We start from the raw sequence: 24,039 nt of genomic DNA on the forward strand, positions 1-24,039 counted from the left end.
TTGTCTATCACAGACTTGGGTCTTCAAAGAACTTCTTGCTTGCGGTTTAGAAAATCCAATATATGGGCAGGCAGCAAAAACAATGGAACACTGTCCTTGGGCAGCTCCTCCTCCTTGTTGAATGTGTGATGTAAGAATATATTGTCCATTATCATATAAAGAAGGAGCTGTGCTATGAATCTGTATTGAGACTGTTTTTTTTTTAAATAAATGGTTTGTTTGTAAATTTTCTAGATAACATGCAAGCAAATGAGGTGACCATGGCCTAAATAAAAGGCACCAGATCTTGTCTGATCTTAGAAGGTAAGCAGGGTCAGCACTAGTTAGTACTTGGATGGGAGACAGCCAAGGAATACCAGGTGCTGTAGGATATACTTTAGAGGAAGGAACTGGCAAAATAACCTGAGTATTCCTGTGAATTCATGGGGTCACCATAAGTCAACAGGTGATTTGAAGGCATACATCTACATGGCAGGATGGCCAAATTTCTAAGTCCCAACACCTAATTCTTTAGGCCAGTGGTTATCAACCTGGGGTCCCCAGATGTTTTTGGCCAACAACTCCCAGAAATCCCAACCAGTTTGCCAGCTGTTAGGATTTCTGGGAGTTGAAGGCCAAAAACATCTAGGGACCTCAGGTTGAGAACCACTGCTTTAGGCTACTTTAAATGCATACATGACGGGGGGGGGGACCTGTGGGTCCATGTATGCAAGGGTAAAGTGATATATGATGGGAGTAGAGCTGTGTGTGCAATTGTATGTACTGATCATGTAAAAGAGCTTGGAACTGTGGATAATTCAAAGTTCAGTTAGTGTCTGGATACTGTTAAAAAGGCAAATTCCATGTTGGGCACATTTGGAAAATGAATGAAAATAAATTTGTCTCTAATAAAATACTGCCCCAAATCTATGGTGCAGCCACAGTTGGAGTGCTATATACTGTTCTGGTCATCACACTATAAAAGGATGTAGTATTGCTTGAAAAGGCACAGAAAGAGTGATCGTAATGATCAAGAGACTAGAGCAACTCCCTAGGAGGAAAAGTTGCCGTGTTTGAAGCTACTTAGCTTAGTAAATCATGAACAAGAGGGGACGTGATAGGAACCGTGTAGTCATGGTGCAGATAAAACAGAAAGGAAGATAATTCCTTGCAGCTACACAGTGGAAGATTCCGAACAGATAAAATGAAATGCTTCTTCACACAGCATACTGCTAAACTGAAATTCACAAGGCTTGGACTGTTTTGAAAGGGGATTATAGACATTCACAGAGGATAAGACTGTCAGTGGCTGCTGGTCATGATGAATAAATTTTGTTCCAGCTTCAGGGGCATTATAACTTGGTACAGAAGTTGCTGGAGAATACGAACAGAAGGTTGCTGTTGGTCTCATATCCTGTTGACAGACTGTAGGAACAGATGCCTTTGGCCCAATCTAGTAGAGTTCGCCTCATACTGTTATATTCTGAATTTTTCCAAACCTGATACGGCTTTTGTGAAGTGGAGACACAGTTGTGCTTATTGTTTCAGTGGATATGCTTGAAGCTTAGGAATAGGTGTTAGTGCTTGATTGCAATGGGATGGAAATGTGATTTTTATTTGTTTGCTTGCTTGTTTGCCCATTTGGAAAATACTCCTCCCAGGTGTAGTTTGTCCACTGCATTATAAGTCCATAAGCCTGTTTTTTTTCCTTGTACCCCACCATTTCTCAACCTGGCGGTCAGGACCTCTGAAGGGGTTGAAAGGGGGATATCAGAGAGGTCACCAAAGACGATCACAAGACACATATTTCTGATGGTCTTAAGAACTACTTTGGTAGAAAAGGCTGAAGATCTTTCTGCTTGTCACGGGGGTTCTCTGTGGGAAATTTGGCCCAATTCTATCCATGGTGGGGTTCACAATGCTCTTTGAGTGTAAGTGAACTATAAATCCCAGCAACTACAATTCCCAAATGTCAAGGTCTGTTTTTCCAAAACTCCACCATTGTCCACATTTGGGCATATTGCCTATTCATGCCAAGTTTGGTCCAGAGCCATCATTGTTTGAGTCCACAGTGCTCTCTGGATGTAGGTGAACTAAAACTCCAAAACTCAAGGTCAATGCCCTCTAAACCCTTCAAGTGTTTTCTGTTAGTCATGGGAGTTCTGTGTGCCAAGTTTGGTTCAGTTCCATCATTGGTGGAGTTCAGAATGCTCTTTGATTGTGGATGAACTATAAATCCCAGCAACTAATCAATCCCCCCCAATCCCACCAGTATTCAGAATTGGACGTATTGGGTATTTGTGCCAAATTTGGTCCAGTGAATGAAAATACATCCTGCATATCAGATATTTACATTACAATTCATAACAGTAGCAAAATTACAGTTATGAAGTAGCAACGAAAATAATGTTATGGTTGGGGGTCTCCACAACATGAGGAACTCTGTTAAGTAGTTGCGGCATTAGGAAGGTTGAGAACCACTGCTGTATCCGAAGAGTCTGCTGTGTCACCTCTCCCAAAAGTGTGCATCCATGTGCATCCATGTAGCCATCATCCATCTGTGATCTGGTTGTTTAGCTAACGGTGTGCAAGGGTGCATTAGGCAGCATAGGACAAACTTTAAGCCTTTCAAGGAATTTGATGCTATTGTTGTTGGTGATAAGAATTGATTCATAATGTAGCACTAAGAGAGGCCGTAGGGGATTCTGTGGCCTAAGAGAAACGTTTCCGAATCAATTACCTCAGGGGAGGTTCCTGGCCTTAAAAAGAAACTTTTGCGGAGAACTTAGCTAATTGATTTTGCTCCAAGGATACAATAGAATTGCCCTGTGTATGGCAGTGTTGTTTTGGGAGTGGGAACCATGATCCGACATCAAAATTGCGGCTTTTTAATGGCTACAATAACCTTGGCGAATATTGTTGAGGTTGTCAAGGTAACATTTCCTTTGTTCTGACCCACCATGTGAATATATTGTTTCATTTGGTTTTAGGTCCTGACAAAGTAGTGGCAGCTAGAGGCGGGGGCAGAATTGTAACTTAAGTAGGAGGACCTATTATGAAAAGGCTTGAAAGATCTGTGCTGAGTGCTCCAGCCTTGTGCTTGGCCTGCGGCTTTGACAACATGATGCCCATCCTTCCCAATATGCAAACACTTGTCCAGCCTCCTTCAGAGAAATTTCAGTGTACTAATTTTTTCACAAAGAGCCTATAATTCTGTAACCCCAAACTTCTGTGTAATAGAGAAACAAAATTATCCACATCAATCTGTGGATAATTTTGTTTGGTAAAACTTACATACAGTTTACACAACTTTTTCTAGCGCCTCAGAGATTGAGAGAATGAATTTGGTAGCATAAGCATTTGTAGATTAAGGGTTTGTTTATACCAGGCATCCTCAAACTGTGACTTCCCAACTGTTTGGGCCTCCAACTCCCAGAATTCCTGACCATTGAACAAGCTGGCAAGGGCTTCTGGAAGTTGAAGCCAAAACAGTTGGAGGACTGCAGTTTGAGGGTGCCTGGTCTACACCACCAAAATACTGTAATCCACCTATAATTCAGATAATTCAGCCTGGAGCTCCATAGCACCACACCCTGTTGTTGTTGTTGTTGTTGTTGTTGTTGTTTATTCATTTCTATCCCACTTTTCTCCCATGGGTGGGATTCAAAGCAGCGTAAAACATATAAAATTCATACAAATACAGCAGAGTCTCACTTATCCAAGCTTCACTTATCCAATGTTCTGTATTATCCAAGGCAGTCTGCCTTTTAGTAGTCAATGTTTTTGTAGTAAATGTTGCAATGTTTTGGTGCTAAATTTGTAAATACAGTAATTACTACATAACATTACTGTGTATTGAACTGCTTTTTCTGTCAATTTGTTGTAAAACATGATGTTTTGGTGCTTAATTTGTAAAATCATAATGTAATTTTATGTTTAATAGGCTTTTTTTCTTAATCCCTCCTTATTATCCAACATGTTCTGCTGGCCTGTTTATCTTGGATACGTGAGTCTCTACTGTACATCCAACCACAATACACAATCAGTTAAAATATCATATCCCAATATAAAAACCCAATTAATATATCAAATAAAACAATTAAAATATCCATAACCTCCAGCCACTGTAGTTATTTGTCAAATATTATCAAAATATTTATCAGACTGGCAGTGTCTATTATCATTAGTCTGGGGAGGGCTGGCTTCACAGAAAGGTTTTATTTTGTGAATAAAATTGTACTGTATTGCTGTCCACAACCCACATTTGAACCAGCACTGTTTTTAGCAGTTCCAGTTTTATTAGTGGTTTGGGAAGACAAGGGTAGGAGGAAAGATATTGCCAAAACCAATATGTCTACCTGACCATATGAATGGTGGAGTATTGGAATATAGTATGATGCTGGCTGGGAACCAGAAAAAGATGTGATAAACTAATGGAGGAGGGGGGGGGGGTATTTGCCCTATGTAGAGTGCTGAATGGCATTGTCAACGGGGGTGGCATATATCACATTAGAAGATAAACAAGTTAAACTACCTCTAATATTGTGGGTGATGCGATTTGAACCTGTAATGACATTTCCCAAATTGAAGTTTTGGGCAAAATTGGCATCTGGGTTTTGGGCAAAATCTTGTACCTATCTCTCCAATTCTGTTGTGTGTCCTCCTGTAGGTAAGTGTTTGAGATTGAGAGGCTGTCTGTGGGCAAATAAAGACCTACCACCAAGAACCTTTGAGAGAACAATGTTACTGTCCAGAATAGGTTGTAATTAGTTCATAATACATGTGAACTATTTCAATTGGGAGCTGTATGTGACCATTAGTGAGGTTCTGCCATTTGCTATCTTCTCTTGGTTCTGTAATAGATTAGTCCTGGATACAAATATTGCTCTCTTTTATTATTATTTTTCAAGAAAGCATGACTTGTACCCAGGACTAATCAGTTACCGAACAAAGTGAAGAAAAAAAATGGTTCCCCAATTACTGTTGTTAAAACTGAACCTATCACCTCATTACTATACCTAAAAGCTTTGCATTTTGATGGCTGTTCATACAGTCTTCCTATAATTGTCTGTCCCTAGACACATTACTCCATGTATCTGAGTACATAGTCTTCGTACCGCCCCGAGCCCCCACGGGGAGATGGTGGCGGGGTATAAATAAATAAAGTTCTATTATTATTGTTATTATTATTATTATTATTATTATTATTATTATTATTATTATTGACACAACGATGTTGTATGACACAGCAAACAAGATAGACATGCTGGATTTCGTTTCACAAAACCACAAGTCGAACACTTCCCAAGTGTCTAGGACTGTGTGATGTATTTTCGGATGATGCGTGCAGATCCCAGCAGGGTGGCCTTTTGCAGTTGGCAGATCGTAATTTTGTCAATGTCTATTGTTTCCAAATGCCGGCTGAGATCTTTTGGCACGGCACCCAATGTGCCCATCACCACCGGGACCACCTGCACTGGTTTCTGCCAGAGTCTTTGAAGTTCAATCTTGAGGTCCTGATAGCGGCTGAGTTTTTCCTGTTGTTTTTCATCAATGCGACTGTTATTATTAATTGTTATTATTATTGTTATTATTATTTGTATATAAAAGCTTATGCTGTTGACTTTGTTATCTCAATTAGTCTAAAAGGTGCTACAGGATCTCTTTTAATATTGATATTCCTAACGCCTATGTCTTTAAACTCTACTTGCACAATTTTTGATTTGATAGTTTTGAAACATACTTTATTGTGTTCTATTTTATTTCCTTATGTATCAGAGAGTGGAAAGAACTGACAGGACACAGTGCAAGTCACAGGATTATTTGGAACCAGGGGATAGTAATTGAGCAGATGCTCCTGACATCTTCCTCATACTCTTTCCTAAGATGCTATCTAAAGCAGGAGAGTGAATTGTGCAGCTATCCTAATGTTGTTCAGCTTCACTTCCAGTGTTCATCACTTTAGATTAGGTTGGCTAGGGTTGCTGGATGTTGCATTTGGAGGGCTATGTGATTCGTGCAATTGGTCTGAAGTATAAACCAGTCCCCAGAAATGTGACCAGTACTACTGCAATTGTTTTTTTTTAGCATACACTAATGTACAGGACTATAGCCAGAAAAAAAAATCGGGGGGGGGGGGGGGGTTTGAAACTTTTTTTTAGCAAATCATGAAGAGTAGTACCATAACACAAAATAATTTAGAAATCAGGCTCCATCGATAAACTTCAGTGGACACTCATGGGGATTTATTTAATCAACTAAAATTCTTGAGTAAACCAAGTTTTAAAATAACCTGAAAAATATCGGGTGGGGGTTGAGCCCCTTACCCCCCCCCCCACCACCACCACCACCACCTTGGCTACAGCCCTGCTTATGTATGTTGCAGATGCCTAACAATTTTAAAGGATTTCCTCTCATTTAGTCATATCCACATAGCCTTTATGTAATTCTTCATGTGTGTGTATATATATATATGTAAAATATAGAGGTTTTCTAAGGAATGGCGTTGACTTACACTCAAAACTCCCTGTGATCTAATCTGGTCATATATTCATTTTATTCTACTGAGTCTAGAAAGGGGCAATTATTATTGAATGAGAGTTAAGACCATGATACTGCTGAAGTTCCTCCTGGTGTTCTACTGAAATAATTGTCAGTTCACATGGCTTAAGTCTTAAGCCATTTGTCATTACACGAAACAAGGCGATCTCCACATAATACCTATACAGCAGAAGTCAAAATTCAGCCCTGGTGCTGAATGCAATCCTCAAGACTATTTCTGTGGTCCTCAACTACTTCGGACTGGATCTTCTCTAAAATGATGTGTTCTTTTTCCTGGAAGCTTTGTTCCCAGACTGGTAGCTCATTTTTCAAATAGGCTGCAAGGATCCTCTTCATGGTTTAATACCTCCTGCACCTGCCCACAATGTTTCTCAAAAGCACAAGTGGACTTCCAATCACTTCTGAAATTTGTTCCCTTGTTTTGGGTAGTCATAAAGTCTGTAGAAGTAGAAATTGGTCCCTGGGCCAGCTGCAGTTGCCCGTTCCTGCTAAAGAATTCTTTAAAAACCAGTGAAGAATCTGATCCTTTTGGAACTGTCTCTTTGGAAATGTAGCCCAGGTTGCTTCCAGTTTCTTGGCTTTTGCAGCCTGAGCTAACTTAGCCCTGGTTTGGGCTTTTCTGTGCTGGCAGCTGAATCTGTTTATAAAATAGATTTTGAAATAGTTACACCTTCAGTGCTCTTCCCTTCAAAGGAAATTTAACCTGCAAAAAGTTGCCCCGGATGTTCTATCACTTTACAAAGTGGGAAGAAGGCCTCAAAGGGATGCAAATGAGCACCAGGATTGACAGATTCTGTATGGGATGTGATTCTTCTGCTTTTAATAGCTTTGTATCTCAGAGGAGCTCATATTCTGACATTCTCCTTCCTAAAGAAATAATACCTCAATCCTATGCCTTGTTCCCACTGTGCTTGTAAACATTATGAAAGCTGGAAACAGGGAAGAAAGATGGGACTGAAAAAACTAGAAGGAAATGAGGATTTGAGAAAGCACTGGAAAAACTCTTTATCAGGAAATGAAAGAGAAGGAGGATCTCTCTCCTGCCGTCAAGGAAAGAGAAGGAGAGAGCAAGCACTGGTCAGGAACTGACGTGAGGAGGAGGATTTGCGTGGGCCTTCAAATGCCCATTAAAAGCTGGAGTATGCCCTTCCTGTCCTAATGTGCTAATTGCAATTAGTCCTATTAGCACTAATAGGGCTGAGTACAGGCCCTTTGTTTTTACACTCACCAGAGAGTGTGGAGCCCGTGGTGTAGCTTCTGTGCTCAGGAAAGTAAGGCAGGGATCAATTTAATGATACTTATGGGAGGATCCTCTGTCCGAGGTGGTAAATAGACTGGCAAAATGTGGGAATGAAAAATAAAATCTGACACCAGAAAATGCTGGCTCGGATTTTAACCAACTATAAATCTGACTCTCAACTTGTATTTATCTATAGACCACGCCACCTATAGATAAATACCAAAGTATTCATTTGCATATTTTTGAGAAATATTGGTAAAAGAGCAATAGTTCATGCCATGTGTAAGTCACATTTCTGACATTTCTTGTTAGGGCTAGAGAAAAAATTATCTGGAACTTTGCAGGGCTTTTGTCAGTCTAATACATAGGAAGGCATGCAAGTGTCTGATTCTCTGTATCTCAGCTTCACATTGATCTATCCTTTTGTATGTCTGTCTTGCCCTTCTTATATCTTTGTGCAGATAGGGATATGTGCATCTGTCTGTTTCTTACTTTTGTCACCTATAAAACTTGTCAGTGTTACATTTGTACAAATAATTTTTTCTCAGTCAAAAAACCCTCTGCTTTTAAGGTATGTACATATTTTTAAATGGTACATATTTTTCAAATGGCATTTAGCTGGGCTTATTCTGCAGCCCTGTGCTAGGATATGGAAGACAGTACTCCACATTTTTAATGGTATTCCACATTTTTACCATAATAAAAATAAGCTTTTTTTCAAGGTGTTCATTCCTTTTGCTCAGCCATAATGAAAGCAGTACTTACGATATTTTTAGGGGAAAATTAGGGGGGAATTTGGTGGGAGTGGGGACACAACCCATTTTGGCACAGATTTTTAAAATCCACGTTGGCATGAATTTTGGCACTGTCTGGAAGCGCCCTGAGATGATCATTTTTTATGGAAGGCCTGAGAGCAAATTGAAATAACTTAAAAGTTATTATATGGATTACAACAAATTGCTATGATAAAACCAAATATAGTTTAGCTGATACTGCCAATTGTTCTTAAAGCTTTTAAGTTATCTACAGGGACCGCACTGAAACTAAACAAACAAGCTCTTTTCCCCACAGTGCATTGTCCTAGCACTCATCTTCATGAGTTTTAAGGCCAGTGATATAAATGGGTTTAAAACTGGGAACTAAGCATATTTAGTAAAGGATCAAGGCATTGCTCAGTGTGGTCCAGGTGAACAGCATACTGCTTTCTTGCTGTTTTGAGCCTTCAAGTCATTTCTGACTTATGATGATCCCAAGGTGAACCTGTCATGGGTTTTCTTAACTAGATTTATTCACTGGGGGTTGCTATTGCTTTCCTCTGAGGCTGAAAGAGTGTGATTGGCCTAAGGTCGTTCAGTGTGTTTCAATGGCCAATCAGCTATTTAAACCTTCGTCTTCTTAAGTCCTGGTGTAGCACTCAAACAACTATAAACACTGGCTTTGGGTTCTGCTTAGACCAGTGGTTCCCAACCTTTTTTTTTGGCCAGGGAACATTTGACCAGGAATCACTCTCCAACATTAGTACCAAAAGGGTTACAAATCAGTTTTTGTCAACTTTAGATTCAGTTTGGTTATTTGGGGTGCTGATTCAGAAAATTGCATTGGCTAGACCACATCGGTTCAAGTTTCTGATACAGAACATATGCCATCCCGCAGTCGCCATCTGATCACTCACAGAAAACCATATTTAATAATCTAGGACTGATGTGGTCTATCCAATGCAATTTTCTGAATCTGTACCCCCAAATAACTCCAGCAACAGGCCTAAAAATGAAGACACCAAGGGGCCTCCACTTCCAGGCACCACTTGGAACAGTTCTGCTCAGGGGGAGGGAGGGAGGAGGAGGAGAAGCAGCAGTCAGGAGACTTGTTGTTGTGCTTTTCTTGGGTAGTCAGCCTCTCCCCTCCCAACATAGTGCCTCGGCACTATAAGATGGTTTCACAAGACCAGTCAATCTCATTGCATTTGCAAAGGTGTAGTAATGATGAGGCTGTGGACCATATTTTAGATCTTGGGGACCACTGCTGGTCCACAGACCACAGGTTGGGAACAACTGGCGTAGACTGTGTCTAAATATAAAGTTGCTGAAAGTTGTGAGAGTCTTGTATGCATTTTCTGGAGCACCCCACATTAAATGTTATTGGTGACAAGACCTTTTGGGCTGCATAGATTGTTCATTGTCCAATAAGACATGTTCTTAATAAGGTAAAGGTAAAGGTTTCCCCTGACGTTAAGTCCAGTCATGTCTGACTCTGGTGGTTGGTGCTCATCTCCATTTCTAAGCCGAAGAGTTGGCGTTGTCCATAGACACCTCCAAGGTCATGTGGCCGGCATTACTGTATGGAGTGCCGTACCTTCCCGCCGGAGCGGTACCTATTGACCTACTCACATTGGCATGTTTTCGAACTGCTAGGTTGGCAGAAGCTGGAGCTAACAGCGGCCGGTCACGCCGCTCACGGAGTTTGAACCTGGGGCCTTTTGGTCTGCAAGTTCAGCAGATACCTCTTAATTGTTATCTGCAGTTTCCATAACTTTCCTTTCTGAAGTGGGATGCTGATAAGAGCCCAGTCTTGCCAGCTAGCTACAAATTCCCACTCTCGCACTTAATGCCAGGATCACATCTCTGTAAAATGTGTGGCACTTCCAGCAATAATGCTGAAAACCTCAGCACAGTGGCTCTTTTCCATTAAATATTAATGGAATATGGTTGGCACCATCTGCGGCACAGGAGTATAAATTGCCAAATTGCTGGGTTTTCCCCTCCTTCCTCCTTGTCCTCTTCTTTTTATCGCATTTCTTTTTCCTCTCCTTTCAACCTCTTATCCATTGTCTGGTCTCCAGGCAGCTGTAACGGAGCCCATTCTAGCCCTGAATGGGTTTGTGGCAATGGGGTTGCTCTGGGGTAAGAGGTGCAACAGTTGTTCTGAGAGAAGCTCAGCTACTTATGCAGGTATCTGGTGACTGTCACTTTGGACTGAGAGACAGAATGGGAGCATGCCAGGGAGAGGTGACTGCTGCTGCGGCTGCTGCTGAACCAATTCTTTCCTACCCTAGTGATGCCCTACTAGCTTGTGTTCCTCAGCTCCATCCAAGAGTTTGCCTGAACCAGGAGCCAAGGGTGCTTTTGATTGCTCTGCTCCTCCAGGAGTTAAATCTGCTAGTGGCGTTTCTCCCTCTCTGAGTCTGTGCAGCTGGAGCCTTGCCTGTTCTGTGGCTGCATGTGCTGTGGCGAAATTCCCAGTTGCTGCTCTGGAAACCAATTGTGCCAGTGAAGAATGTGCCGGCTCAGCGAATCGGTCAGGAGAGTGTGAGGAGATGAGAGAGAAGGGGGGGGGGGGGAGAGATTGTGCCCCAAGCATCCTCTCTGTCTGCTTCCTCTTCATCCCTGCCTCGCTGCCTCCCGTGATCTCCTTGCCTCTTCTGTTTTGCAGGCTTAGAGGGGAATAAGGACGACACCATGTCCGACAGCAAGGAATGGGCCACACTCAGCCCAGAAGAGTTCACCCAGCTGCAGAAGTACCTTGATTGTAAGTCCTTTTCCTTCTTCCTTTTTCTCTCTCTTTCTAGGCTAGTCACGTTGTCGGATGAGTAAAAAGAGACTGGTGGTTTGTTGGGAATGATATCATTATGGTTAGGAAGGTATGAATTATTAAAGTGGTTCGTTGTCCAAATCAGGTCATTGTGGAATAGCACCAACTCAGAGTTTGCATTCAGTTAAACTTGATTTGCTGGGGTGGGTGAGAGACGGAGGAGCAGACACCCTTTTGTGCCAATAGTCCAGGTGAGGTTTGTAAAATAACATGAATGTCCTTTTGCATTACTCCTGCGTCTATCGGTCTCCCATTCCACCCAGTGATGGTGACTTCATGTCCTGTGTGGGAGTCGGAAATCTTTACTGAGTGTCTGCAGAAAAGAAACCTCAGGAAAGAAATCTGGTTTCTGAGTGAGCTTGCTATAGGTGGGAATCTCTGGGTGATTGCACTGTTGTTGTTGTTGTTGTTGTTGTTGTTGTTGTTGTTAGCATTTATATTCTGTTTTTTCTCTCTCTCAAAGGAGACTCAAAGTGGTTAACACTAAAAATCATGCAATATTTACCTTAAAACCTAAAGCATATAAACATTAGAATATAATTGAATAGGGAACCCCGGTGGCGAAGTGTGTTAAAGCACTGAGCTGGAGACCGAAAGGTCCCAGGTTCAAACCCCGGGAGCGGCGTGAGCGCTCGCTGTTAGCTCCAGCTCCTGCCAACCTAGCAGTTCGAAAACATGCCAATGTGAGTAGATCAATAGGTACCGCTCCGACGGGAAGGTAACAGCGCTCCATGCAGTCATGCCGGCCACATGACCTTGGAGGTGTCTACAGAAAACGCCAGCTCTTCGGCTTAGAAATGGAGATGAGCACCAACCCCCAGAGTCAGACATGACTGGACTTAACATCAGGGGAAACCTTTACATTTACTTATAGGACTATTAAAAATCCAGAGTAAAAACCAATGAAACAAAAAAAAAAAAAACAATTCAACTACATAAAAACATATTAAAGTGCACAAATCAGCAGTTCTGGGATTGAAAAGAGCCAAGGTACTGCTAAATCTTTGCTTTCTCCAGATTGAAGTTATTGGTCCAATCATCTTAAATAAGAGCATGAGTAAACATGACACAACATTGCATTATGTCTCAAGTTCTGCACCACCTCAATTAAAATGTTGAATAATATGTGCTAGATTTGGTGTTCTCCTGCAGCCCACAACACTTTCTGACTTGAGAAAGGATCACTGAGTTTTGATCCCCAGCCTCCCCAAGAGTTTTACCTCTCAACATACACACTGGGCAATGGCATGTACCAAGCAGCCTGAGCAGCATAGTTATCTCTATATTCAATCTTTGCCTTACAGACAGTAGCAAGAAAGTACAGGATGTGCTCCAGGAATTTTATGGAGAGGGTGAATTGTCCCAACATTTGCAAGGAGATGTGAGTACATTTCTCTATTTTTTCCTCATCCATTTGTTACTTTTTGGGAAATAGCTCGTTCCAAGAAATGGATTTTTTCCAAGTGTTTATATATGCAAGGTGACCTTGCAAAGCAATATGTCTTTCCTTTCAATCCCTCTGCACCGCTTTTCCATCCCAGGCACTCCCTTTACATCTCTCTGTCATCTCACTGATAGAATCAGAGGGTGCCTTGAAGGCCATCTAGCACAACCTCCTACTGTGTGCAAGAAATTCAGAACTAGAGTTTAACACCAGATGGCTCTCCAGGCCCCACTTGAAGATCTCCAGTGAAGGAAAGTGCCTCCACACTCTTAATTTTTCTGTTGTAAAGATACTTTTATCATTAAGAAGCTCCTCCTAATATTAACTGAAACTATGCTGTTGTGATTTAGATATAGTAGTTCTGCTCTCTGGGGCAGAAAAAAAACAACCCTCTGTGTAAATGCCATTCCCCTTTGGGTGTCTGTATTCAAGACTGAGTGGAATTCTTCCACCCTTCCCCATAGGACTTAACTTTCTAGACTATGGCCATATTTTTTCTCTCTATTTAGTTTTGTTTATATCTCCCTCAAAGTGTGGCTTCCAAAACTGGAGACAGTAGCATAGATATGGTTGGAATAGTACAGAATAAAGTATACTAGTTTATTCTAAACTATTACTTCTTACAAGCCTCATAAATTATAGTTGTATTAACACAACCTAAAATGATGTTACCCTGGCTTTTTTACATGCTTAGTTTGTAATTGACCATAATCATAAATTTTTTACTTATAGTGCTGCCACATCAGGTATTTCTTGTCTCATATTTGTCCTTTTGAGCTTTTCATCTGCTTACAAAACTTCATCCTGGTCTTCTACTGAATTTAATTCTGTTAATTTCAGCCCAGTTTCCTAATTTATCAAGGAAATGTTGGCTTTTATTCATGTATTTTGAGGTATTAACTGATATTCACAGTTTCTGTCATCTACATATTCAGTAAGGAATCTCTTGTCCCACCTAAGTATAGATGATTTTTAGACAATACTAACCTCATGCATCCCTGTCAAAAACCTCTTTCAGTTTGTGCAGCTGCAATTGAGAAGTCATTGAGTACACATTTCCGCATAGCTAAAAGATTCAACAAATCCCTATGAACATTTAGTCTGTAATTAACTAGATTTCTGACCAAAATACAGGGTGTTTGAAAAAGAACTCCCTATTCACCATTGAAATTCAATGATGAATAGGGAGTTTTTTTTTTCAAACACCCTGTATAATGGAAAACTTTGTCATATGCTTCAATGAAATTTTATCAAATTACATCCTGTCTTCTGCTTCCCTTGTTATATCTTTACAACCCAACGCCGTCTACTGTAGCCTCCCTCAAAAAAGCTTTTCACTTTCCAAGTTTATCTCCGCATTTGTTATTTCTTCTTTCTTGATGATTACTCCCTTTCCTGTTTCCATCAGTACTAATCCCAATTGCCAAAAAGGTGTTGAGAGGAGTAAATTCCATTTATTCCTCAATTGTCCCAATATAGTACATTTACCACTGAGGAGACCAAGTCTTCTTTAAATCAAAGCTTTGACTTGTGTCACACCAACGGAATGGGCCATTCACAGTGTTTACTCACATTTCTCTTCTCCCTGCCTTGTTCTGTTGATGCCAGTCAATAGATTTTGAGGGCTTCAAGCTCTTCTTGAAAACCTACTTGGAAGCCGAGGAAATCTCCAATGAACTTTGCTGCCACCTCTTCATGTCTTTCCAGACTACGACAGGACAAGCCACAACAGAGCCAGGTATGTCTTCTGGTGAGGAGACATCCATTGGAGACACTATTAAACACAAAATTTATTGACTTTCTTTCATTCTTTCTTTGGTGGGATGGGGTTTGAATCCCCTTTTAAAGGAACTTAATCTGTTGAAGTAGAAGAAAGTGCTACTAAGCATCTCTGTAGGCAAGTGTTGGGCTTGATATCTTGTAGTCTTTCAATGAAGGATTACTAACAGATTTTACCCCAATATTCTCTTTATCTTTCAGCCAGTGGTTTTGTTTGCGTCAATGATGTCTCTTGTTACTTCTCACTGCTGGAAGGTGGACGGCCAGAAGACAAGCTGGAATGTGAGTACTGCAAAAGATCAAGAGAATAAAAGACTGCCGAAAGCCTTAGTTCAGATTCAGATTTGATTGCAAGTGAACTATAAATCCCAGTACCTACAACTCCCAAATGTCAAGGCCAATTCCCCCCAAAACCTACTAGTATTCAAATTTGGGCATATTGGGTATGCGTGCTAAATTTGGTCCAGATCCATCATAGTTTGGGTTCACAGTGTTCTCTGGATGTAGGCAAACTACAACTCCTATAAATCAAAGTGAATTCCCCCCCCCACCCAAGCCCTCCAGTATTTTTTGTTGGTCATGAGGGTTCTTTCAAGTTAGGTCCAGGCCCATTGTTGGTGGGGATCAGAGTGCTCTTTGATTGCCGGTGAACTATAAATCCCAATACCTACAACTTCCAAATGTCAGAACCAATTTCCCCTAAATCCCACCAGTATATTCTGTTGGTCATGGGGGTTCTGTGTGCCAAATGTGGTCTAGGGTCTATTGTTGGTGGGGGTCACAGTGCTGTGTCTTTATACAGAGTGAACTACAACTTCAATCATGTAGAGTCAGTCCCCCAAACCCCTCCAGTATGTTCAGTTGCTGATCAATTCCTCTCTGTTTGCTGTGCGCCATAGGAAAGTGTAGGAAAGAGTTAAAGGAGAGACAGTGGGCGGGTCATGCAAATTCCACACCAATGGAGAGAGAAAGGAACACTGGGAGGTGGTGCTCACTATAACCTGCAATGTCATTGGAGGGAGAGCCATTGATGTCTCCTGTGTAGTGGGAACTATAGCTGTTTGTGGAGGCGGATGCCTATCTTTGAAAGTGGGCACCCCCACCACATACATACATACACATTTTCACTTTTATTATGTGTATAGATAGCTTTTGATTAATTGTTAGACCATTTCTTTTGCAAAATATTCAATGTGGTAACTCTTATATGCCTTGAGCAGTTACATTCAGCCTCCACCCTATATTCTTCTCCTCACATTGTTCGTATACATCACTATAATTCATCATAAAATGCTTTGGCATTCAGACTCTGCTGAAAGCTTTTTAGGCTATAATGATGCCACTTCTTGAAATTACCATTGTATGCCCTCAGGCTATTTCAAGGCAGAGGGAAATAAATGTATCTCTGCCTCTAAACTGTTTGGTGGTGTGTGGCCCAAGTCCAGGATATATGATGGGTTGCAGTTTCCCTTACAAACCAGCCCATGTTTAGAGATTTGTTGGAGAGGCCCTTTTATGTATTCCTCTACCTTCACATGGACATCTCATGGGAACATGGGGGAGGGCTTTCTCCTTGACTGCCTTCATGTTCTGGAACTCCCTTCCCAGAGAATAATAACAATACAGTACCTTTATGAGTATCCTGCCGCCATCTCCCTGAAGGGATTTGGGGCAGCTCACAGAAAGCACACAATAGTGCAACAATATATAACAAAATACACAAACTATAAATGAATAACAATAAAACTGAGAAGTTAAACTAGCACCCTCACTACTTTGTTTTTGCAGACAAAGACTTCTTTGTTTAGATCAGCGTTTTATTACTGACTGTGCAAAGCTCATCCTACCAAAATCATGTTCTGGATCTTGCTAAGATTTTTGCTGGTGTGTGTGTTAAATGATATATGATTTGATCTGGGTTTGATTTGTTATTGTTTAATCTTATTTTAATTTTTATATCTTCTTTAGTTTGTTGTGAACCGCTTTAAGCCCCAAACTGGAGAAAAGCCAGGATGGAAATGATGATGATGATGATAGAGATTTCCACATTCTTGCTGATCTCTTATCCAAGAGTAACAATTTCTGGTCTTTTTCCTCCCACAGTCACCTTCAAGCTCTATGATAAAGATGGGAATGGCCTTCTCGACAGTTCAGTGAGTAACATGAGACCTCAAAAGCGAATGGACTAAGCCTTTAGGTCTCCTATCTCTTCATTCCTCTTTTTTTATTTCAAGCAGAAGAACTATCCCATTTCCTCCAGTGTCCCACAACATACACACAAATGTGAATGTCAACACACATCCAGGTGTGGCAACCATCATTTGCTGGGAGCATCTTTGTCTCTGTAGCATTTATGATGTTCTAGAGAAGTGGTTTCCAAGTTCTTCTTTCTTTCATCTACTTCAGTTGCATGGGCATTTTATATAATGTAGTGTGTGTGTGTGTGTGTGTGTGTGTGTGTGTATATATATATATATATATATGGGTGTGTAGCCTTCCAAATATTGTTGAACTGTGACTCCTGTCATCCATGATCCTGGCGAGGCTGAATTTAGGGGAATAGGAGTTGCAATCCAACAAAATCTGAAGAACCATACATTCTGTCTTCCATTATTCTTCCCTTGTTGATTCTGCAAATCTACTACTTACTGATGACCTTTTCACATGACTCCCTCTGTTTTTCTACTCGTATGAACTTTGTTTTCCACAAGAGATCACGTTCATGTTCTCAGGGGATAAAACATTCCTTTTCAGCGTCTCCCCTTTTTGTCATAGGTTAGGTAGAGACTAACTGGGCAGAGTGCCCAGTTTGCAGTCTGCTTCCATCCTTGCTATAATTGTTCCCATTGCTGTATTTGGAAGAAGAAATTTGACACATGGGAGGGATCAAATTATTTTAACTTTCTCTTTTCAAAGTTGTATTATGAGTGTGCTTCCCTGTCCCAACTGAACCAATATCAGAAACCAAACCTCCAGTCCCATGTGCATTTCTGGATTACTATGTAAAATGCCCTTGACATAGCTCCTGCACCTTTAATAGTTGCCTTACAGGGTAGAAATCATCAAGTGGAGTGTTTGTCTATCTGCTATGTCTTCTGCCAGAGCAAAGATACTAATTCTGTTTAGACCAAGCTGAGATGGCTTCTCCTGTACACTCTTAGTCTTCCCTCTGTTTAGTGATCTGGGGACTTCTGTTGTCAAACTGAAGCTCTGATCCCCAGCTGTATTTTTGTTACATGTTTACATATCTGACCCTTTTTTTAAAGCTTCCCCCTTTGTTTTCAGTATTGACATCAAACTGTATTCTTCTGCAGGAGGTGGATCGCATAATCACACAGATGATGCGTGTGGCTGAATATTTGGAGTGGGATGTCACTGAGCTGAAACCGGTAAATACTGTATATCCTAGTCAAGTTTTCCCCAGACCCATTTCTTCCCCCTACATGCACACACATAGGCATCTCACTGGGACATACTGCTCTGCAGTGTTCATCCTGAGGCTAGTTGGATTACACCAGATGGAGAAGATGTTACTTTCAACCCCAGAAGTTGGAAAAAGTTATTTTTCAGCCAGCTCTATTCTGTGCTGACCAGCACCAGGCCGGGGAGGTATGCATTTCATAAATTTGCATTTGTGAGAGAGGAACTAGAATCATTTGGAAAAGATAGAAATGGAAGTCAATTGCTATATCCCTGCATTTTGTTGATTGAATAACTATACTAGAGTGGCCTTTCCCTTTGCTGCTTATGCTCTTGTAATTTTCAAGAGCTAAAATGGCTGGGAGAGTAAGCCCCTATTTCTTTGCCTCTTTCCCCATCCCAAGACTCAACAGGCTTTGTGGATACAAAACGTGTGCAGTTGGGTTTTTTTTTCTGTGAGAGAATGCTAGATGGGCATGAAGGTGTCATATGCCATCACTAATGAATGGATCCATTGACAAACCTAGATCCTTGTCCTCTGAGAATATCCAAGGAGGAGGGTGTGAGTTGCATTCTAATGTGCGTGTGTGTGTGTGTGTATACACAAACACATATATATACACGCATATATATATATATATATATATGTGTGTGTGTGTGTGTGTGTGTGTGTGTGTGTGTGTGTGTGTGAGCTAGACCTAGTATTGATCCTCTCTGAAGTATGGTATGGTTCCCAAATCCACAAGGGATACATTTCAAGTCATCCACCCATGGATATTTGAAACAATATATAATCGCAAACCCTATGTTTTGACAATACTTGCATTGGAAGCATACTATATAATTGGAGGATCTAGAGGGCCCTACAAATTCTTCTGGGGAAAATATTTTTTTAGTGTGGGTAAGTGAAACCAGGAATATAAAATTTATGAATAAAGATCTTCTTTGATTTTCCTTTAACTCAGATCCTGCAGGAGATGATGCGAGAGATTGACTATGATGGCAGCGGTACAGTGTCTCTGTCTGAATGGCTCCGCGGTGGAGCTACCACCGTCCCTCTCCTGGTGCTGCTTGGACTGGAGGCTGTAAGTGCATTAAGGGTCAAGACAGAGGATGTGGAGAAAGGGGATGGGCTGAAATTAAAAGATAGTTGTGCAGTCCACCTGCATTCTTGTTTCATACATAATACAGTGTTTCCTCACTTATCACTGGGGTTAGGTTCCAGGACCACCCGCAATAAGTGAAAATCTGCAAAGTAGGGGCACTATATTTATTTTAATATTTATACATTATTTTAGTAGTTATACACTATCTTAAGTCTTTATCAACCAATTGTGTGTTGATAAATCACCTCCTTCTCCTCCTGTTGCCACTTGGGCTCCTTTTCTCTCCCTTTGGCTTCTCTTTCCTCCGTTCCTTAGGCTGTAAATTGTAATTTTTATGATTTATAATAGTCTTTTAGAGTTTATTAAAAAAAACACCGCAAAACAGCGAATCCACAAAAAGTGAACCGCAAAGTAGTGAGGGAACACTGTATTCAGACCTTGTTTCTTGTTACCACAATGTTGTTAGAGCCTGGGAAGGTTTTTGTTTTCTTTTTACTATTGCTCCCACAATCCCCTAGCATGCTTGACTAGTAGCCATAGAGACTAGAAGAAAATGGGAAGAGTAGTTAAATAAAAAAGGAAATTATCTGAAAACTTTCCCAGGCTTAGACAACAGTACAGTACAGGACCAAGAGATGATTCTTAGTGCCCCATCTACACTGCCATCGAGATTATCTGCTTTGAACCGGATTATATGGCAGTGTAGACTAATATAATCCAATTCAAATAATATAATCTGGATTTTATATGGCAGTGTAGATGGGGCCTCAGTCTCAGATACCAAAGAATCAAGTTTATTCTATCTTTCCATACTGGTACGTCCTCTCAATAAAAGTTCAAAGTAATGAGGTTGGGAGAAGCCTAGAGTATCCAGTCATACCTGCTCATACTAGCTAAGGTAGAAGGTGATTCTGTGATGAAATTGTAAACTGTACCATAGAGTACAGTTTACCATAGAGTAAAAGGAAGCTGCAGAAATCATAGAGTAAAGGAACCTGCACCCCAGAACATACATCCTGAAAACAGTAAGCAACAAGATCATAGACAAACAGATTGCTAGAAAAGGCTTGATGAAGGTTGTTATTTCCAACAAACCTTTATTTTGACACAAGAAAATATTAAATTCACACATAAATTGATGAATAGTATGGTTTCATTTTTGTACTTAAAATAGTTTTGAAGTTGGGCTTTATGTCCAACAGTTGAATACGTAAATCCAGGATGGAATACCACTTAGTCCTAAATTTGTTTTTGATGTCAGCAGAAGCTAAAAAGCCTGATTCATATCAATAGGTAAAATTTTCTTGTCACATCTGAAGGATCTTGAGCTAAGCATTACATGGTTTCTTGGAAACATGACAAGCCTTTCTCCAGAACCCTGACCCGCCTAAGCCCTAGGACTAGTGAGCCCCAATATTTTCCCCTGCTTTTGGCCACTAAACCTATCCCTCCCAGGCAAACTTGTTTTGACTCTTGTTTTTTCCCCCTTGCTTCAGACCATGAAGGATGATGGGCAGCACCTCTGGCGCCTGAAGCACTTTAACCGTCCCGTTTACTGCAATGTGTGTGAGACGCTGCTGCTTGGGCTTCGCAAGCAGGGCCTGCGCTGCACTTGTGAGTGAGTCACTGTGTCCTTGGGACGTGGGTGGGAAGATCTGCATCCAGCCCTGAACTCACCAAGAGGCCTTGGTAATCCCACATTTCTGAATGAAGGAATTGGGGAGCAGAAGAAGGGGAAACAATATACATTTGTCCCAACCACTTTCCTTTTTTGAAGGATCTTCTGAGATACTTCAGATGCGTAGCACTTCTGTTGCTTTATGCATCTCACTCTCTTTCTCTAGCTAACATTTAGTAGCTGTAGATGCTTGGCTATTGATGATATTATGTCACTCATTACACACACACGCAAAAGGAGGCGCAATGTTCTATGCATTTTGCAAGATCTGTTTTTATGATGATGCTTTTAATTAACAAGGCTCTCAAGACCAATATTTTATAATCCCTCTTTGTTTAGAATATAGATTCTAGAATGTGGGCGGGTATTATGTCCAAGGATTCCTTTTCAGTGTCGTTTCAAATAACTAAATTGTGAGGTCTATTGGAAACTAGGCAAGGGAAATTTATATATCTGTGTGAGGTCCAGCGTGGGAGAAAGAACTCTTGTCCGTTGGAGGCAGGTGTGGATGTTGTAATTAATCACCTTGATTAGCCTTTGATGGCCCTGTGGCCTAGTTTCCAACATACCTCACAACCTCTGAGGATGCCTTCCACAGATGTGGGCGAAATGTCAGGAGAGAAAGCTTCTGCAACATGGCCATACAGCTTGAAAAACTCACAGCAATCCAGTGATTTTGGCCATGAAAGCCTTCAACAATACATATAATGTATGTGTTTGTCCAATAGTTTACACTATAACAACATTACATTGTAATTGTTATTTAACAATGGATAATATTGCTCCTTTTGTGGTGTAACTTTCAAGAACTTGTGCAGTCAGTTATGGGGGAGTGACCTCACTCAATGGCAGAGGCAGATGTGTTTTGTATTACAGACTGGCAGCTAAAAACATTTGGAGCCGTGGTGGCTCAATGGGTTAAACTCCTGTGCTGTCTGGACTGCTGACCTGAAGCTTGGGTTGCTGACCTGAAGGTTGCCAGTTCAAATTCACAAGACGGGGTGACCTGTCAGCTCTAGCTTGCAGGGACATGTGAGAAGCCTCCAGCAGGGTGGTAACACATCCGGGCATCCCCTGGGCAACGTCTCTGTAGACAACCAATTCTCTCACACCAGAAGCAACTTGCAGTATGTTTTCAAGTTGCTTCTGACATGATAAATAAATAGCTAAGAGAATTCAAGTTTTTAAACAGTGATTAAAAATAACTATTAAAGCTTTCTTTAAGAAATGGGAGATCAAAAGGTTACATTTTTAAAATTGCAATTATAAATAACTTTGGGTCTTCGGGCTATGAGTGCAACTATTCTTTTTTAAAGGAAACTTTCTAGTCTCTGGCTCAGCTGCAGCATATGTCCTTCCTGTTTCACTGGAGGTCACAGAAATAAAACCCAATGCTTCTAGTTTCTGTGCTAGTGTCGCCCTCTCCTGGGATTTGGGTTGTTGTTGGCTGGGAATAGGACCTTGTGGAGTCCTAAACAGCACCACATTGCAATACTCTGGCATGATGACCGCAGGGGCTCCCCCACAGAGACTTTCCTGACTGTATTAGAAGCTTTTAAAGTGGGTAGTTTTCTATCCAAGTGACAGTCATATAGACTGCATGGCCTACAACCTCAAAAGTCACATTTAGTACTTTATTTGTGTTCAAAATGCATTTATTCAAGTGTTTGTTTTATTAGAACAGATATAACTTGTTGGACACAAATTCAGGTGGAGAAAGACTGAGTACTGGTTATTTTCCACTAAGAAAAAAGAGTTCCACTTGGCTTTGTATTGAAGACACCTTTTCTGTGTCACAGACCACTGTTTGGAAATTTCTTGGTACACATCTGGCATGGTCTTCTGACAAACTGGTTTTTCATATTCCTGCAGCATTTCAAGAATGAACTGGGAAGACCAAAAAGGAGTTTCCAACAACCTTGCTCCATTCTTAAAAGAGTCCCTTATGGTGGAAACTAATTAGAACCTGAACCTATGATTTCTAGGAATCAGGAACGCATACGTCTGAAAGCCATGTATTTATCTGCCTTTGTTCCTACAGTTCTGCTCTTTTTCTGGAATATTATTCTTACTCAATATTTTTTTCCTCATTTAAAAGACATGAGTGATGACAAATTTACCACAAACATAAAGACTAGAAGCTTCCCCTTAAAAAACATAAAAGTTAAGAGAAATTAGAAACCTTAAAAATGTTTTCGCAAATCATCACATAGGAGCTATTATGCTTTGAATTAATATTGCTCATCATTAATTACATTGCAAACAAGTGCATCCAGTAGTAGCAACGATATTACTTACATTAATGCATTGAATTAATATTGCTCATCATTCATTATATCACAGACAATATCCAGTAGTAGTAATGACATTACATATAGTAATTGTTGTGGGAATTGATGCATTGCATTGGGAAGGTTTACCATATTCCTACTTGCAAAAACATTGTATGAAAAAATAGAAATAGTTGTGTTGGTCCATGAAAAAAATCACAGATGGGAAATGTTTATTACAGTGAGCTTTTGTTTCATACATATCATGAGCAAAACTGTCAATGTCAACTTAGACAATGTCAAGTGAGTATTTTGGTAATCAATAATTTTACTGTTTTAGCATAGAGTTACTGTCATTGGAGTATTTTTTTTAAAAATACTCCCTTCCCTAACAAGCAGAAGGGACAGAAATTAATATGTACTGGTTGCTAGCCAAACAGAAGGGTGGGTGAGCCATAAGGAAAGGGAAAGAGAATCTGGAGAAGAGCAAGGGATCCATGTGGCAGAAGAGAGAGAGCTTCTTGTGCCTGGAGATGTGTATTCAGTCCCTGTTGCTTGGCAGGGCCAGTGAATCTTTCTTTCTCATCTCTGTGCCCACAGTCTGCAAGTACACCGTGCATGAGCGTTGTGCCCGAAAGGCCCCGCCAAGCTGCATCAGCACTTATGCCAAGAGCCGCCGTGATACCAGTGTGAGTAAAATGGTAAAGGGAAAAAGAGATGGCATCCAAAGCGAGCTTTCTGTTTAATCTGCTTTAATTATCCAGTGTTTATTGCATGCCCCCCCATTTCTGCTTCTTTCATTCCTCCACCACCATTCCTTTGATTCTGTAAAGTCAGAGAATGGTCTCGTACTCCTCCAGTTCCCTATGTGGACTCTGATCCTGTCACCCCTTGTTCTTGTAAGAAGTATTGGTTGTACAGCCTCTTCCTTCCTTTCTCAAGACTGTGAGACTGGAGTTGTCAACACTTTGATC

The 24,039-nt window shown here is 40.8% G+C and overlaps 1 protein-coding gene across 3 annotated transcripts in view; it reads left to right on the forward strand.

Moving 5' to 3' along the window:
• dgka (diacylglycerol kinase alpha) overlaps nucleotides 1-24,039 on the forward strand; it is a 78,786-nt gene that overhangs the window by 38,169 nt on the left and 16,578 nt on the right. Inside the window, exons 1-10 of one of the 3 annotated variants that reach the window (XM_008114420.3) lie at nucleotides 10,833-11,085; nucleotides 11,210-11,305; nucleotides 12,673-12,749; nucleotides 14,421-14,550; nucleotides 14,793-14,873; nucleotides 16,695-16,744; nucleotides 17,906-17,980; nucleotides 18,977-19,096; nucleotides 20,614-20,731; nucleotides 23,666-23,754. In XM_008114420.3, the coding sequence (XP_008112627.1) occupies nucleotides 11,236-11,305; nucleotides 12,673-12,749; nucleotides 14,421-14,550; nucleotides 14,793-14,873; nucleotides 16,695-16,744; nucleotides 17,906-17,980; nucleotides 18,977-19,096; nucleotides 20,614-20,731; nucleotides 23,666-23,754 (810 nt within the window). In that variant the 5' untranslated portion in view covers nucleotides 10,833-11,085; nucleotides 11,210-11,235. Of the gene's footprint in view, nucleotides 1-10,832; nucleotides 11,086-11,209; nucleotides 11,306-12,672; nucleotides 12,750-14,420; nucleotides 14,551-14,792; nucleotides 14,874-16,694; nucleotides 16,745-17,905; nucleotides 17,981-18,976; nucleotides 19,097-20,613; nucleotides 20,732-23,665; nucleotides 23,755-24,039 lie in introns of those variants that run through there. The other 2 variants (XM_008114419.3, XM_008114418.3) reach the window with 2 other exon arrangements.

Source organism: Anolis carolinensis, chromosome 2 (assembly GCF_035594765.1).
Source record: "Anolis carolinensis isolate JA03-04 chromosome 2, rAnoCar3.1.pri, whole genome shotgun sequence".
In the NCBI taxonomy this organism is placed as follows: domain Eukaryota; kingdom Metazoa; phylum Chordata; class Lepidosauria; order Squamata; family Dactyloidae; genus Anolis; species Anolis carolinensis.